Here is a 19,346-nt window from a genome sequence, read left to right on the forward strand (position 1 = left end):
GTTTAATAATATGTTCATGAGTGCAGACCAGGGGTGCGTTTCCCAAAACAGTCAGGAAGTTTGCATTTTCCCAAAAATATCCAGCAACATAGCAATATGTTGCTGTGTGTGTGTGTGTGTGTGTGTGTGTGTGTGTTTTTTTTCCTTCTTTATTTTAATTGTTCAATACCTTGATCTTATCATGTTAAGGGTTAAAGGGTGGGGACAGATTGGGTGGGCTGGAGGGAACGAGGGATGGGAGGGGAGGGGGGGCAGGCTTCAGAGCAAGCAATATTCCACTTGTGCCCCTGTTATACTTATGGATTCAAGGCTGCTCAAATCAATTTGCTTTTCATTTGTTTATTTTGGGCTACAAAGATGCTTACCCTGCAATGTGTAAACATTGATTGAAAAAAACAAATAAAAAAATTTATCATAAAAAAAATCAATATGTTGCTGACCTCTTTGTTGAGTATCTGCGTACTTATCAGCTAATACATCGTGAACAGATGTTTTCTGAAGGCGGAGTTCGGAGTTGCTCTGAGGCATTCAATCATTCACAGGTGTAAGGCTCACAAACTTTGATATTTAGACTACGTGCTTGTTATACAGTTGTGGTTAATATTCGCCAACTAGATTGTGTCTAGCCTACCTATCCTTTGCATCAACATTAGAAACAATTTTGGAAATAATTGTTTGGAAAAAACGTCACACAAATTTGTAATGACACTGGCGAATTCATCAGCATAGGCACTATCTATGCAATACAATATAGTTGCTGCAAACGGTTGATACGTTTATAGAAAAAAGATAATTCAAACACTATTCTCTGGGGTATGGATAAGTAAATAAATTACTTTTCTCCCCAATTATGTGCTGGGGTCAAATGTCTGAGTGATTAGAGCGTTTGCCCTGAGGGTGACAGGTTTGTTTTTTTGCCACCGGTTCAAGCCCTGCCAGATGCGTCTTGTTTCCTCAGTTCTAATGATAGATTTTGATGATGTTGGAAGTCTGTCGATCTCTTAACACTACCTAGGCTGTTTATTTCCCTACTACAATATTTTGATAGCCTATTCATTTTGACAGGGGGGAAGCATCTTGCGTTGTCGCTGCAGTGGATGCATGTTTCTTGATACTTTTCTATTTTATTTAAAATTAATATGACTGAATTCACTTCTCTAAAACCCACCACCCAGAATCGTATCACATATGTAAAAGTAACGGGGTTCAAGAAAATGAACTGACCTAGGTATTTTTTCAAAAGCTGGAAAGACAAATGTAGATGCAAAACGTAAATGTAGATCCAAACGTAAACCAAAGCCATGACCTTGATCTGTTCCGGGAGATTGTTTTGTAATGGCTGATCAAAAACGTAGTAATTTTCTTCCTCTTTATGGCCCTCTTAGGAAATGACTTCCTACAATGCTGGCCAGGGCTTCGGCAGTCAGTCCCCCATTGTGAGTGAGAAGGCCGACAGCGGCGATACGGAGAAGCAGGATGGAGAGAAGCGCGGCAGAGGGGAACCATCTGCCAAGAAGCAATGTTGTAGAAAAACACACATTACGACACTGTATCCATATCTGGTTCAAACCGGCCCAGTAAGGGTTGGGTGTGCGACGGGTAAAAGTGTGCATGTTTGCAGTGCAGATTTGTGATATGGCCACTCAAAGTCGTGCCGCTACCTTAACCTCGCCCCAGTCTCTTTCTTCTGTACGGTGCCATGCTGGTTGCACTGTTGGTGAAGGCCTACTACCCTGTGCCGTCATCATCACCAACCTGCTCCAAACTCCTGAAAGCCATCCCTTCTGATGACATCCTTAACATGGTATGAATCGAGCCCACAGACAGATGCATAACATCAACATAGGAGAAGAATAACTATACACTTCTATTTAGCCATTTAGCAGGGACTTTCTTCAAAAGCGACTTAGATTGAATTCAGATGAATGTCACTAAGGAGCAGGCCGGGGGCGTTTGGGCATCTAGCTCGAGGACACCTACCAGAGATGGCGGGGGGGGGGGGTTGAAACGCAGCAGCTTTCATCTGGAAGTACACCCTAACCCCAAGACTGCCACAACCCTCAGATGCACACAGGACACGACAACAATTCATTTTTTTTATAGATTTTTTTCTGATCAATTGAGGAGGCTGGATTCTAGTAAAAAATTGAACACAATTTTGTTTCACTATTATCGATCAGATCTTTGCTGGGAGGTGGATCCTGCAGGAGGCGTACTCTACTGACTCCATTGATCAGTATGCCCTGACCCACGCTAAGAGCTCCTGGGCAGAGTTCTCCAGGGGGCCCAATGGCACCATCCACCTGGACATGGCACACATGCTGAGCGTCCCGTGAGTAGCGCTCACTTTCACTTTCAGCTCCCCCATCACAGGGAGAAGCGTGCGCCGCTAATGGTCGAAGACCAGTGTGTAGATCATTCGTTTTAACTCGTTATATATATTGCGTTAGACATTTTGGCCTCATGTCAGCAGAATCAAATCTTTTTACATTAAAGTGTACTGTAGTTGCGGCTAGTAACAACAGGTTTTATTCCTTTCTTCATGTAACAGAAACAGGACAACGTGGTGCGTCTACCACCACTTCACGGGCATTGAACTTCGCAACAACTCACTATTCCTCGATCTGCCCCGTAAGTAAATAAACCAATAAACAGCCATATGTTTACATGCATAATCGCATTGGTACATTTGATGATGTGTAAACTTTGTTGATCACTATGTTGATCTACAGTAGCTATTAACGCCATTAAAAAGCGAGTCAATCCGTTCAGGGTTTTTATTCTCTATAAATCATTTTATTCTTGCCCCAGTGTGAAAAATGAACAGTAACTGTCGACCAACAGAACATAGAAGATACATAATATAGCTCTAACCGTAGGGTGAACTCAAGCCACTAGAGGCTGCTAATGGAAAAACGTTCATAGTGCCGGTTTAATGGAAAGATAAGCCATGCAATGGGTCTCTATTTCAGACTTCCATTCAAATGCGACGTTCCGGTTCATCAAGGCCTGCAATGAATGTCTAGTCATGACCGCTGTAGCATTTGTGCCTGGATATACGGCTCTGGACTACCTGTTTATCTTTGGTAAAGTAGTCCTCCTCTGTCTGTCTGTCCCTATCTCTTTCCGTCTGATTATCTTTGGTAAAGTAGTCCTCCTCTGTCTGTCTGTCCCTATCTCTTTCCGTCTGATGGTTTTCTAGATTAAGCGCTACAATGTGGGGGTTGCTCATAGTTTCGTTTACCTAATTTTGCTACTTGTTGGTTTTTTTTGCAGGTCTATATCCAGATTTACACGAGTATTACATCAGACCAACCAGAGAGCTGGCCTCCTGCAAGCGCCTGGTGACCCCGCCCCCTTTCAAGTATCATCATGGAGAAGGTGAGAAATTACCTGTGTGTGTGTGTGTGTGTGTGTGTGTGTGTGTGTGTGTGTGTGTGTGTGTGTGTGTGTGTGTGTGTGTGTGTGTGTGTGTGTGTGTGTGTGTGTGTGTGTGTGTGCAGTGGCCCGTCCAACAACCTCTTCATCTAACTCTCTATAGTGAGTGACCCGGTCGTGTTTCATGTGCCCCTTGCAGAGTTCTGCCCTAATGACTCGAGCAATTATCAAAGTCCTGAAACACGCGACATGGATTTGAAACACTCGTTTGGTCCACCGTGTCTACGCCCTCGGACATAGTCTACGAGAAGAAATCAAATGGCTCTATCAAAAAAGAAATGATCTCTCAATGGAAACGTTGAAGACTATGATTGTTTTCAATAGTTTTTCTGTCTTTAAAGTGTCACTACTGTATGCACTAAACACCTGCATTTCAGCTTGCTAAAACCTTGCTTCTTGCGTCTTTTCATCTATGGCATTATATTCATTGGTTCAATACTTGTTACATCCTTGAATTAAAATAATGTTGTCGTTCGTGTTACTGAAAGTATAAAGGCATGGTGATCATTTAGTTGATTTCTCTGTCACGTTGTTTTCCAAAGTTGTTTGTGTGTTACTCGCTAAGAGTAGCACATCTCAGACCAACATGTTCACAGTAGTTGCCAGAATGACTTCCTCATGTATGCTATATTATGATGGTTTGCTGTGCTTTGCAATTTAATAAATAGTTTGTCTATGATGTCATTATGTCAATGTATTTTTGTTTAATAAATCAAGGCATCTTGAGTGTATGATTCACAATAATAATAATAATAATAATAATAGGTGGTGCCCACAGCCCAGTTTATCTTGTTTTACAAAGAAGCTACCCCTCTTGGTGTTGAGATAGCGGTCATTCTTCATGCAACATTTAAGTTCCCTTTTAGTTTCCACATGGCTGCAGTGATAAACAAGTATGTGGCTGTAGCTAGTGTTGAAATTAGCTGTAATAGATAATAGCTATGTCAACAGGTACAACTGTGTAACAACTTGTAAAGACATTACGATAATGATTCAAAATCACAGCATCCAATAACACCAGAGCTGGCAACTCTCACGGTTTCACCGTGACACGCGCTTTTGCCTGTTTACACCCGCACACACGCCACACATCCAATTTCTCACGGCAAAAAAAGCCGAGACGTGTTCGTTCCTAACTCCCCGACTAATCCCGTACATCCACAACAAAAATTTGGCATAGGAAAATGATGGAGAATAAGAAATTGAAAAAAAGCAGGTGGAGAAAAATGACAGAGATAATATTTTGCGGGGGAAAAGGGAGGTATAGAAAAATGATTGAGAGAATAAAAAATCGAAAAAGGAGTTCTAGAAAAATGAAGAGAATACTTCTTTGGGGAAAATGAAAAATGAGGGAGAGATTATTTTGTGAAAAATAATTTAAGGTTCTGTAAGTTGCACATACTTGATGTAAATAAACAATATATCTGGTATATGTTGTTTACATTTAAGAGTGTCATATAGGATTGTGTGAAAATGGCTCTGAGATTTGCAAGTGATAAACTGACATAATTGAGGAAGTGCATCAAATAGTTTGAATCGTATTGAGACTCATTTGATAGCTTGCGCTACGGCTGGGCCTTTAATATCATTCCCCAGGTTGTAAGTCGAAATGCTATCAAGTTGATTACTTCTATGTGACAAGATGGATAAACCACTTGCATGTAAATCATTGAACTCACATATGGCGCAGAACAAAGAAAGCTTTGAGTGACTGCTCCAGAAAACTGCTTCAGGCAGGAGTTTTCTGAGTTCAGCGTGTGCACTCAAGCAGAGCGACGATGGCGGCCAACGTTAGTCTTGTGACATGCTTAGCTAGCCACATTAAAGATCTGCACCAGTGATTTTACTACTGGTACAGAGCGGATTTAAAATGGTGGTGCAGAATTATGAGCAACAGATAGGATAAAAAATAATGAGTTTTTTTTTTTTTTTTCTTCCATGAACACAAATTTGGTATTCTGATGCGAGTATTCTGTGGGGCGATTTGTCATTCATTCAAAATGGAGATCTTTTTGAAGTGGTCACAAATTCGCAGTCTGCCAAGGTCCGCAACACAACTGGGCCCACTGCTGCTGGGCACATCAGTTCATAAAAAGCTTTTTGGTGATCGGGTAAGGGGCTCAGATTCATGTCTGTATGAATATGTTAATGCTGGTTCTGGGTCTAATATACAGAGCTGTTACATCATAGAATGATCCAAGCATGTGTCCTGTTGTTTGGACTATTCATGCGGAAAGTATAATGCTCTGAAGAGGACTGATTCTCTTTCTGTATGGCCGGTTATACACCTGGGGAATAGCAGGCTCTGTTTCTGTTATCTGTTCTGAGTGAGATTCTGCTGCCTCCACATATATAGGATGCAATATACAGTATGTACCTATATGATGAAATAGGACACGATTAAACCAGTACTTTCCTTTAATGTGCACAACGATTTGGTAAAATTTGTGTGGGACATTTGGGATTGAATCATTAAGGCATTTTCAGGATAATTTGAATTGAATGATTTTTTTTTGCAGTAGTTTTGAGGTGTTTTGCGGTATAATGTTTGTTATGCTCTGTCTTTTTTTTGTTTGTGGTATAATGTGCTTGTTCTGGCGGTTTCTGGGTAAATTGCAGGTTAATTATTGGCATATTTTGAAAATATAGCGGTAGGCCTATTCTTTTTCCCCCCATTTATACATTGTTGGGAGATTAGGGTGATTCTTCGGACCCTTATAATTGAAAACAGTCCCTTTGAAAATGCAATGCTAGCGGATAAACTTTCATAAATTCCTTGTACCGCAACACATTGTTACTAACCTCAGATCGATTCCTGGTTTAACTGCCTATCTCAAATAATTATCTTCACTCCATATTGTTTGTTAAATGGGAATAAACAGAGTGCTTGCTGAACAGATGAGGCCTGTTCCAGTCTGGGGACTCTGGGTAGCAGATGTTTCTGACTGTTCCTTCAGCTTGTCCCATGGGTTTCCTTTTTAATACTTCCTAGAATATTACACAGAGACCCAGTTTGCTTTCTTCCTCCTTTCACTTCATTCACTCGGATATGAATGACATCCGCGAGAGTCGACGTAGTGTCGTGTGGATTGGGAATTCTTTATTTAGGACACTGCATACAAACTGCTTATTAGATGTTTGATTGAGTTTCCAAGAATACTAGTGGAAACGAGTTAAATAGGATGTTTCTGCATATTTCAGGTCAGATTATCTTCTTCTTCTGTGTGTGTGTGTGTGTGTGTGTGTGTGTGTGTGTGTGTGTGTGTGTGTGTGTAAACTGATATCCACTGAGGTTCAAGGCACTGACACAACATAGACATGAGTGTTACATCTGAGGAATGTGATGTTGCCAGATGTTTTCATCCACATTTGAGTGTTCATCACTAATACCCAACTCAGTACTGTTAAGGTAGGATTTATAGTGCATTTGAGAAAACAACATACATACACACAAATACATGGACACACAAACACGCACGCGTGGGGGGACCGTAAAGTCCAGAAAACCACACACAATGAGGGTTAGTTGCATATGGTACATACGCAAGGTAAATAAATTGGAAAATGCATCTCTAAATCAATAAATATATCTTGTTTTTTTATTCAGATTCACTGCTCACAAAGAGACGAGTGACAGCAAAACCACAACCAATTTTGGAGAAGCTGGCATGGTGTATTTTACCATCGCTTCACGATCTCATCAACTTACTTTGATTTTGACTAACAAACGCTGACTCGGTTGAATCTAGAGCTGGGATGATTGAGGAATAATAATAATAATAATAACTTTATTCATATAGCACCTTTCAAAACAAAGTTACAAAGTGCAGTACTTCTTGTTTGACTGTGGGTGAGTGGAAAATGTCCAAAAAGTCTTTCTTGAACTAAAGGCATACCAATGCCAAGTTTGTTTGGAATCAAAACATGTCCAAAATAAGGCTCAGCTTTTGAGTGCTTGTGGTGTCGTGTGTAGTGAAGTTGGCCTAAGAGCCTCACGGAACTCACAGAAGCCTCACGGTACAAAATCCCACACATGCATATGCCATCGTATGTATTATTCCGTTTACATATTTTGCAATGTCGGCCTAAATAATATTAAATCTTACAATTATGTGTGCTCATTATATTGCAGTTGTAACCCTTTTCCCCTCATTCTTCCTCTGATATCAGTTAGACGCTTGAACAAATCAGATGTTTTAAAAGGACCACCACATCCTCTTTTTGTTCAATTTCCCTGATGTACTTCATCATTTGGGAAGGGTTAATAAACAAAGCACACTCAAATTCCAGGCCAAGTGTGTGTGATTATTTAATCTCAAGGTGATCTGGCGTGCATCGGATGCTTTTGTTTCAGGCTGTTGTCTCCTCCCTGTTCTGCCCTGGAATGAGGTCAGGGATGCAGGACATTTGGAAATTGCGTTTATGAAACAATATATTTGGTCTGAATGGAAAATGGGGGGAAAAAGTTTAATTCAAATGAAAGTGGTCTTTGGCACGACTTATCGAGTTAATTTCATAGACCCTACCTTATTTGTAGACATAGCTTTATTTTCCTTTACATTACTCACTTAATATGTCATTATGGTCTCTATTTCTGCTGCTTGTCGATAATATACTGTACATACAATATATTATTACACAAGCAAAAAAGCAAATGGATAGTTTGCATTGTAGTTATGTTGATTGTCTCACTGTGCATGGTCAATGTTTTGATTCTCAATCCTTTTGTAAGACACATTACAAAAAAACACAGACAGTATCGTTAAATTACCTAATTGAGTTAAGTTAAAATTATAAATATGACCATGACCTGATTTGGGTATTTTGACAACAATAAAAAGTGCTTTGTTATACTAAGGTACTGCTCTGTCTGTGAGATAAGGTTTGTTCCAGAGCAAGTCATATTCTAAACCGGACCAAAACAAACTTCAGAACTGGTCTCAGTGTGAGGGTGTTTTATGTCTGGAATGACCTTGCCGTCTGTCTCGTTGTCACAGAGATATGCAATCACACTCAACCTTTGACCTTGTTCTTTCACGCTCATTTGTCTCAGTGACGGCCTTAAGCTTTTTTTCATCCATATGCTTGTAGTGCTATGACTTTCCAACATGTCCAAGACATAGATATATACGACAAGCTATGGGGGATGAACACATAAATCATTTTTTTCATATGCTTGCATGGAATGATATCTTATAATTTCTCATCATGACAGACAAAAAAAAAATGAAATACAAAAAGTTTATTATTGTACTATACTAGTATTGTACAGTAGCTAACGTCAATATATTGATTACCATGATGCAAAACTCAATATATTTTATATATCTGCCCCTCATTATTTCATCCATATGTCAATTCCCTACATTGTTGCTAACCATATCCCTTTCCATTTATTTATCATGTTACTCTGCAGTTCCTTTACCTATTATTTATTTGCTACTTTAATCATACGCTCCAATTAGTACATCCTTTCTTTATGTACCATTTTCTCTTCTTCAGTCCTCCTGCTCTCCCTTACGGGTTAAAGGCAATGTCACAGAAAATCACGTAGTTGCATAACAAGACCAGTATAAATATTTAACGAGCTGTTCAAATCTAGAATCAGATTTAGATTTGATGTTGTTGTTTTTGTCTAATAATTGATGCATCAAGGTGGATTCCAATGACAGCAGCATAATTATTATCGACAAAATAAGCAATCCTATAGCCTAATATTTCCATGTATTCTTTTTTTTACATGCTGTATTTTTTTAATGAGGTGCTGCTTGGTACATAAAGGTTCACCCACACTCTGTTTGAAGTGAGAAAGTTCAACTTTACAGTGTGCGAGAAAAAAAATGCTCTGTTGGACATCATTATTTGAGGTTAAATATCAACTTTTTATTTGGTTTTGTTGGCTTGTCAGCATTCATGTGCTTAACCAAGCACATCTTAAACATTTAGGTTGTTGCTGTTGTTCTTGTTTGTTGTTTGTTTTTGTAGCTCATGGTATCATACATCATGCTATCATATTTCATGCTACCATACCATACCATACCATACCATGCTTTATGCTATCATCTGTCATGCTTTCATTCTTAATGTTTGCATACATCATGCTATCATATTTCAGGCTATCATACATCATGCTATCATGCTTTATCTTTCATGCTTTCATACTTAATTCTGGCATGCACCATGCTTCATGCTATCATGCATGCTATCATTCTTCATGCTTTCATACTTCATGCTATCCTGCATGCTATCATTCCTCATGCTATCAAACTTACCATGCTCACAGTACAATCCATAGATTAAAAAATTCCTTCACAGCTTTTATTGATAAAAGACAATGTACCTTAAGGTGAGTCTAAAAAGCTAAGTAAATGTTATCAACTAGCAGGTGTCGAGTTGACCTCAAATTGACCTTTGTAATAATTATTTTAAGTAATGGGACCGTGGATAGCACTGTTGCCTCATAGCAAGAAGGTCATGGGTTAAAATCCTGCTGGGGTTCGATTTTTCCCTGGATTGGTGTGGGTTTCCCCCCACACAGAAAGACATGTGTGTTAGTTTAATACTCATGCCATTACCCTTGACCAAGGTTTTGGCAGTAGACCTGGATTTTGTCCCTGGGCACTGCACTGTGGCTGCCCACTGCTCCTAGCGCTGCTATAGTGTAGGGCTAACTGCAGGGATCACATTTCGTTGTGCAATGATAACAGAGTTGAAAATGTTTTGATTTGAATGTTGTAGCCGTAGTAGCATCTTGTATTCGCCTCGCGTCTGTCTACCACTACAGTTCACCAGATCGCCGCTTTGTGGTCAGAACTTGCTTCTCAAAGCTGGGAACCAATCCTGAAATCTAAAAATATGGATTTATTGTGTAAAAAGTTCAGCCAGGGCTAGCAGTCAGACTAAAAACCAATTGATATATGTGTGTTTTTACAACGGTGAGTTGGCTTGTTCCCACATCCACCACAGGCTAAAACCTCTCACACCATTGCATTGGATTTGCCCAAACAGTCATTTCTATTTATAACCCCATATGCCAATAACTGGTCATCCTTGAAACAACACTGAACAATATATTGTTTCATCTGAAACCACCACTGATCCTTCAGCCATTCAACATTCCCTGGCCCGTGGCCTTATTTGTCTAGCAGCTATCTGGGTCCCATCTTGGTTATAAACCCTAGCTGGATAGAACTGAATGCGGAAGACAGCTGGTGATTATTGTGCTATCTGAAACTTCATCTCTGAACTGTTGGCCTGGCACATACATACAAATTCACTGACCATTAATCCAAAGTTATCAGATCTCATGAGTCTGGGAGTAAAAAGATTGGCTTAGCTGGCCTATGGTGTTTACATGGCAGTTTACACATTTACTGAAGGCCTTAACCAATCAGTGCGTGTGAATGCACTGTTGTTAACAGCTGCCTGTCTGGTTGCGTCCTGCTTACTGGGCCAATTAGCTTACCAGTCCAGTCCAGTTTGCTGTCCTCTAGTACACTTTTGTTCACCTCCTCTTACTGTAATATATATTGTAGCCTATATTATAAACTGTAAAAAAATGCCTTAAGTTCACAACCTCAAGTGAAAGATTAATGTCGGTATAGTCAATTATTAAATGGTCTCGGTCCATACTTTCCCCCCTTCAATATTACTACAAGCACTTAGTTTCATTATGGAGGCTTGGGTAAAGGTCAATTATTAATTATTATTTTTTTGTTGCCAATTTACAACCACTTACCTCTAAACCTGGTACAATTTGTATTGTTTGCTACAGTAATGGTTGTTTTTGTAATCTCTGGCTTCTTCTGGCTCCAGCTATGGAGGTAAGCTTTAAAGTTCCAGTGTGTAAAACATAGCTTGCCACTAGCGGTTAGGTTGCAGATTGCAACCAACCTAAATCTCACCACTCACCTTGCCTTCCAATGATTAGGTTGGCCTATCCTGGCATGTATTGTGTTGGGTGCCAGTAGGTACTTCCAGAATGATGTCTACGAAAGCATTGAGTAGCCAAGTGTCCAGTGATGAGGTTTCTGGTATCCCGACTCAGTGAGGGACCAGCCCTCCCCACGGTGGACACAAGTCAACGGTCCGTTTAAGCCTTAATGGCACTTTTATTAACAGGGAACAGGGAACCGAAAACAAAAAGCGTTCTGGCTCTGTGGCCACGCAGAAACCTCCAGTCACCTTCCCGGCAACGCTGGTCTCCTCCCGGGGGGGGGCTGCGTTCTCCTCTCTGCACCACGCCACACGTAGCCCGCGGTCACGATGTCAATTAGTACATCCTTTCTTTCTGTACCATTTTCTCTTCTTCAGTCCTCCTGCTCTCCCTTACGGGTTAAAGGCAATGTCACAGAAAATCACGTAGTTGCATAACAGGACCAGTGTAAATATTTAACGGAGCTGTTCAAATCTAGAATCCGATTTAGATTCGATGTTGTTGTTTTTTTTTCTAATAATTGAATTCAAGGTGAATTCCACAATGACAGCCGCATAATTATTGTCGACAAAATAGGCAATCCTATAGCCTAATATTTCCATGTATTTAATGAGGTACTGCTTCGTACATAAAGGTTCACCCACACTCTGTTTGAAGTAAGAAAGTTCAACTTTACAGTGTGCGCGGTCACGGTGTCTGGGGTGCCTGGGGTGGGAGACTCCTTGGGGTCCCTGCAGGGGGCCCCTCCCGTCAGGGGGGCCCATCACGTGGTGCATCCAAGAGAGGGTTAAGGTTCTAGGACGCTTATATATATATATATATATATATATATATAATGCCACAGTGAGTGTGGATGTGTGGAACTCTTGCCAGCAGTTGATGTTGACGGCGCGTCCGAGAGAGAGCTAAGCTTATGGGACAATCTCTGCCACTAAATTCTACACACTGTCCCTTTGTTTTTGGTAAATAACACGATTTTGACTATACAGACAATATTTTATTGTGAGAACTTGTTGGTAAAATTGTGTCATGCACTGACATAGCGTTCTTCTGTGTCTTCTGGCTTTTAACATTCAGTTTATTTTCAGAGAGTGCACTCCGATATGGTTCATTATATATAAATATTAATGTGTGTGTGTGTGTGTGTGTGTGTGTGTGTGTGTGTGTGTGTGTGTGTGTGTGTGTGTGTGTGTGTGTGTGTGTGTGTGTGTGTGTGTGTGTGTGTGTGCGAGAGTGCAAGTACATGTGTGTGTGTGTGTGTGTGTGTGTGTGTGTGTGCGGTGTGTGTACGCGTGCAAGTACATGTGTGTTTGTTGGCACGTGCATGTGTGTGTGTGTGTGTGTGGGCGTGTGTGTGTGTGTGCATGTGCGTTCAGGTGGTGGTGAAAGTAGGGTGGCACTATGAATATCAATGTGCTGCAGTGTTTCATAACCTCACTCTAATGTCTCACACTCAGCCTCCTTCACCTCCCAGAGACAAGGACAGAGACACTGAGACAAGGAAAGGAAGCGAGGCATTGAGAGAAGGAGAGGGAGACACTGAGAGAAGAAGAAAGAGACACTGAGAGAAAGAGAGAAAGGAAGAGAGACGCAGAGAACGAGAGAGGAAGAGAGACACTGAGAGAAGGAGAGAGAGGAAGAGAGCAACTGAAGGAGAGAGAGGAAGAGAGACACGGGGGAAGGAGAGAGATGAAGAGAGACAGGAAGAGAGACACTGAGATAAGGAAAGGAAGGGAGGCATTGAGAGAAGGAGAGGGAGACACTGAGAGAAGAAGAAAGAGACACTGAGAGAAGAAGAAAGGAAGAGAGATGCAGAGAACGAGAGAGGAAGAGAGACACTGAGAGAAGGAGAGAGAGAGGAAGAGAGCAACTGAAGGAGAGAGAGGAAGAGAGACACGGGGGAAGGAGAGAGACGAAGAGAGACAGGAAGAGAGACAATGAGAGAATGAGAGGGTGGAAGAGACAAAGATGGGGAAAGAGGGAGAGAGAGAATGGGAGACAGTGAGAAAGAGAGAGAGGGCGTTGAAAAGAACACAGGAACACACAGACTTGAGAGGATGGAAAGAAGGAGCAGGAGAGAATATATTGTTCTAACCATAAGAGCACGATGGGATAAGATACAAAGAGCACTCAAATAGACACAAGACAAATATTAGAAAAGGAATAAAATATAAATATATCTAAATATATATATATATATGTGTTGTTTGCTGCTGCTGGAAGTGCAATTTACTGAGGGAACCTTCCCGAGGGATTAATAAAGTTCCTATCCATATGTATATACAGTATATATGCCTATATAGATATGCATATATGCATGGAACATTTAATTTGACTGAAGTGTTATATTCGTTGGGATAATCCACAGCACTAAACATGTGTCTTCATCCCCATGTCCCTGCACTTAAGGCCCTCACAAAGCCAGACCGGGTTTTAATACATTAGGTCTGGTTTGCTATTTTACAAGGAGGCAAGGATGACATACAGTGCGGTCCAGACAAAACCTTTTACGCATCGCAGGCAGACAGATAGACAGACGGATTGACAGATAGCAAGAAAGATCAAATTTGCTATAATATAACGTGCTTGTTGACTTTTTGCCACTAGAAGTACATAAGGGGAAGAATTCTGACAGAAGGTCAGGAGTGGAGTAGAGTAGAGCAGAGCAATGAAGGTCACAGGGGAAACTGTCAGTACAGAAGATTAATCCCGTTTCCCATGTCATTTCCCTGAAATGGGAGGAAACATTTTTCGACCTTGGCGCCTGACTTGAATCCCGTAGCCCAACAAAGGAGTCATATTAATGGAAGAGACAATCGTGTGTGGAGCTGGCATATATTTCTATTCATACAATTATTGTATGAAAGGTCCTATTCATTTCCCCCCATAAAGTTGAAGGATTTAGTTCAAGCAGTAGACCCATGCATAACTGTACAATTTGCCAAGCCAATGAGCTGGCTGGCTATGCATTAAATAGCTATTAAATATCTAATGAATTAGGCAGTCAATTATGGTTGGGTACTGGATATATGAATGAATTCCACCCTGGGCCTGTACCTAAAGCCACCCTTTGTTTAGCATGAAAGACCGCATTCAATTGTAAATTAAATACATATAATGCGTTTGGTGTAACAATAAATCCTATTGTAGGCATTTTTCTTACTTCTGTACTGCTGATATTCTGGGTTATTGTATGGACTGTATAGGATGGGCAAAAATATGCCATTGGCTTTGGCCTATTCCCTCGGTTATGATTGTGTGAATTTGAATGTGTGAGCGGCATTGGTTTAACATGTATGATGATGTTCTTGTCATTTGCATCCACACAATTGTTACATTTTGTTCTTCATAATGTATGACCCAATGTATGAAATAAACAATTTATTCATTCATCGTATAGTTTGTATTAAAGGCACCGTTTGAAATCTGGGGCCACTACCGTCTGTGGGAAAATAATGTAGTGTCATACAGTTGTTATATCAGACAGCTGTTATATCTTGAGATATTAGAGACAACTGCATCTGGATGTTTTGAAAACTCGCTTCCTATCTTAACAGGGCTTATCACCTATAACGGCCATCTTGGTTCTAAATGCTAGCTGGGTGGGGAAACTGAATGCGGAATTCTGCATTCAGTTCCGCCACCCAGCTAGCATTCATGCTACATGCAGTGCTTTATGCCTACACTGTATTGTATGCCCTGTGTGTGTGTGTCCCTTTAAACGCCATCACAGAATCCAAGAGATGCACATTCTTTCTGGATGCCACCCACATGATGTGAGAACTTATGGTGCATTCCAGGCAACCTGTAACTCGTACCAGATTGACGTACTCCCAGTTCCAGCTCGTAACTCACAGGCTAAAAAGTGTCCCTGAAACGCAGCATTGGATGGAACTAATATGCCCCACTAGGAACACACCCCATGCCGAGGGGGGTGCTGATTGGTGGAGGGGGGTCAGTGGGCGGTGTCAGCCAGCTGCAGGAATCTGTCTCAGGCTCTCTACTTGTTTGAATTGGCAAAAGAAAAGGGTCATCCGGAAAATAACACTGGTGCATTAAAACTCATCTAGAATATTCCTGAAATTCCTGAATGCATTCATGACTCCATTCCAAGTCCATTTAGTGTCCATCAGTTTGATGGGTCTTCTACAATACTGATTCATTTGTATTTTTGATATAATTTATTAATCTGGACATTCATTTTTGCTTACTTGGCTGGGAAGGAGAAATGTGTTTTCTGGGTTAAATTATATACTTTGAAATACTTTTTAACTTATATTTTGAAAAATGGGATATAAACGTTATTATTTGTAAAACACAACATTTGTAATAATAGTATAACAAAACCACAAATGGTATGAAATGCATATTAGGAATGTTGATTAAATATATACTAAAGAGAACTATTTTGTGGAAGAGTAGGGGTTCTATAAATATGAGTGTACCAGGCAGAATCACGCCCTGCCAAGCCCCTGAGAAGCCCAGTGTCTATTATTACTGTCTACTAATGAGCTTCCACTTTTAGACCATTCATTAAAACGTTTAACTGCTGAGGTCAATCTCACTAACTCACACACACACACACACACACACACACACACACACACACACACACACACACACACACACACACACACACACACACACACAAGCATGCATGTATAACATAACACATACGCTTCCTTGTATCTCTATCATTTACTCTCAGTGGAGTGCATTTCAAGTTGTCATTTTTTACCTGATATATTTGCTTTCCAATATATTAGTGACTTAACTGTATGGGGAGCATGAACTGCCATTTGTGTTGCAGAGTGAGCCAATTTAAGGGTCAGAATAGAGACTGATCTTTGTTGGATGCAGGGGGCATTTTTTAAATCATGGTATCCAGAACACACTGTTGTCTACATGTATGCATGGACACAAATACAACTTATTTACATCAGAGTTTATAAGTAGTATATAATAAAGCATTGATCTCAGCATTGTAATGAATAGAGTAGTCAAGATGTTCCAATGAATGGAGTTATTGTATTTCCATGATATAATCTCTTAGACAATAAAAGCTTGCTATTTCCACCTGCTGGATACCGGGAAGTACGACAAGTGAAAGACTCATCCACTCATCCACGCAAAATCCCACAATCGAACATTACTTCATATTGATGATTAACAGAAGGCCTAGATCATGTATCATACCTTCACACCAAGTTCTGAGAGTCCAAGTAGGCCTAATTCAAAATTGGATTAATCAATTAATCAATTCAAATCAAATCAATGATTTTGCAAGGGAGCCAAAGTCCCATCTTTTTAGTTTTTTCCTCTGCTCCCGAGTTAACATCTTGTTCCCCTCTTACCATCCTATAAACATCTTCCGGTGTGTTTTGCTCCGTCGCTGCCACATCCTTCTCCTCGTTCACTGCGGTCGCCCCTGGCACGTAAAACTCAGGGCACGTTTTCGCACCACACACACACACACACACACGCACACGCACACGCACACGCACTCAAACACAGTTCCGGAGGTGGTCTCCACGTGCCACTTCCCCGGTCCCGACTTCTTTACATGCGTGCACGATTCACGAGATAGAACAGACTAGCGCGCCTGCTTTAATGGTTCTTTCGATCTTTTTACATGCCTTGTTATACGGCAGATTCATTTAAACGATTGCACAGAAGTTGTGTTATAAAGTTCCTCTGTGCTATTTCTGGAGGTGCCAGACATTTCTTTGTGTTTATTTTGTCTTTATATACATTATAATAGCATAGAATATAATGTTGGGGTCAGCCAGGCACCAGACTTTGTTTGTGTCTTCTGTCTTTATATAGAATAGAAGGTCCCTAAAATAGCTTTCAACTCTTGTCCCTGATATTGTTAGACCTTAGTTTACTTCCTTTATTCCATAAATGTGTGCAGCCACTTATCTTATTGTGTATTATTAATTCAAGCATTTTCAATAATGATTCATGTTTCATTGTATTTGTTATTTACTGCCTGTGGTCTTTGATGAAATGTTTGAGAATAAAAAGCTTCACGCCGGATTTAATTAAACGGAGTAGCCTACCAGTCAGTCAGTGTGAAATATTGAAAGTCTTTTTTATTTTTTTATTTTTACCTTTGTCCTTTTCATTATGATGAATATATAATAGCAGCCTATAATAATGGTTACTTACTCAATTGTAGCCTACCAAAAAGTCCCCAGCAAATGTACAACAAAGGTGTATAAAGAAGTCTAGAAGTAGTACTTTATCTTCTTTTATTGTCTTTTGTCTTTCAACCAACTCTATTTCTAACCGGCAATTACCAGATTTAAAGGCAGAATACATAACACTTACAATAATACTTGAAATCCTAATAACACATAACAACTTCAGAAATTCACAATGTGAACGCATCAGCCAAAAACAGGCAGTGGCATTAAGGCTAACTATAGCCAGCTCTCGGCCCAGTCCGGTATAAACAAACGTGTGTTTGGGTCATTATGGAGACTTTGGAACAATGGTCCTCTTTTTATTCTTAGACACACGGTCAATTATTGTTGACCTTGTGTGGATGAGAAAGAACAGGTTGGTTTATTCGGGTCTGAACTAAATTGCTACTTTCCCAACCCAAATTGCCGTTGCTCAGCTCCTTACTCCCCTAATCAAGTGCTTGCACCTAAATGGTAGGATTAGAACAATGATAGTCTTTTCTCCAGGGGAGCAGGCCTTATGAGGTCACACTTCATGAAGGTGAAGAATCCCAAGAAGCCTTTTGATTGGCTGGAGGTGGAGCTAACTACCAAGGCACGTTTAACTTGCTACTTCAGTGCAATCTTCATTTGAAGTTTGATGTAAGGTGAGATATACGATAATATAAGATGTATTTTGTTGATCCCACAAAATGTGGATGTCACAGCAGAAGTAAACTGAATTAAAGAGATACACATTTCAAATAACAACATGCCAAAACATTTATGAAGCATACATTTACATATACACAATATGAAAAGATGTAGATAATAATCCTAAATGCATCAATATTGTATTTTATTTGAAGATTGACAGTTGTCCGTAAGTTGTGCCGCCTTCAAAACTCCTTCCGAGTTTCCGGGAGTTTCTGAGGTTCGGACCTTAAGCTCGGAGGAAAGTGTTCTGAACACTTCGTTGGGTTGGAGTTTTCGTGTTTCGAGTTTCGTGCGGAAGTGAAGCAACCCGAGTCCTCTGAGATTACGTCACAACAATGGCTGCCCATTTCAATGATCGAATAAAGTGAACTTGCAGCAAGCACTGCAGGCGGACTTAACACCCATTCTAACATTGGCATTACGATACATTATAGCTTACTATTATAAACATCGCCTAATAAGTTCTCGCTCATGTTCAACCATCGCAAGCGGTTTTAATAAATGATTCATCTGATTCAGCAAAGAAGCGCAAAGAGGTCCCTGCGGGCATCCATACTTGTTGTTGTTATGAAGTCTAGTCTCAAGAAAGATTTTATGTCATAGCCTACGCACTTCCGAGGGGCGTTTCCTGAACGCTCTTATTTTCGGAAGAAGGGAAGGTTTACGTAAAAACACGTAAGAGCTTCCGAACCTCTGAGTTTTTTGAAGGCGGCATTAAATCTACTACGCGTACGAGGGAGTCTTCCATTGCTTTTTTTTTGTTAAATCCAACATAACCTTGACAAGCAGCAAGGGATTCAAACGTACATTCTTAAGGTAACAGAAAACTCAGGTTTATGCTGAGAGGTCAAATTCCATCAGCGTTTATTTGATGTATAATACGAAAACAGGATTCCCTCATTGGCAAATGTTTTATCAAACTGGCACATGTTAATTACTTTGTCAATGTACAGTGCCTTGTCAAATCTTGACTTAAAGACATAACATTTTGTTGGGTTTACATTTGTATGACGTTACATTTTCAATACATAAACCCTATTCTTCTCGTGGAATGAAATCGGCAATGAACATTGCATCTTAGCTATATT

The 19,346-nt window shown here is 40.3% G+C and overlaps 1 protein-coding gene across 1 annotated transcript; it reads left to right on the forward strand.

The window, feature by feature from the left end:
• Positions 1 to 1,388: 1,388 nt before the first annotated feature.
• On the forward strand, positions 1,389 to 4,025 carry LOC311363280 (uncharacterized protein; the record flags this gene model as incomplete). Its single annotated transcript, XM_084483244.1, has 7 exons — positions 1,389 to 1,549; positions 1,678 to 1,804; positions 2,181 to 2,332; positions 2,552 to 2,631; positions 2,973 to 3,086; positions 3,277 to 3,381; positions 3,578 to 4,025. 7 exons carry the CDS (start codon positions 1,389 to 1,391, stop codon positions 3,676 to 3,678), a joined length of 840 nt encoding a protein of 279 aa, XP_084339370.1. The 3' UTR covers positions 3,679 to 4,025.
• Positions 4,026 to 19,346: the final 15,321 nt, after the last annotated feature.

The sequence above is a fragment of the Micromesistius poutassou genome, assembly GCF_964030765.1.
Source record: "Micromesistius poutassou genome assembly, chromosome: 18".
Lineage (NCBI taxonomy): Eukaryota > Metazoa > Chordata > Actinopteri > Gadiformes > Gadidae > Micromesistius > Micromesistius poutassou.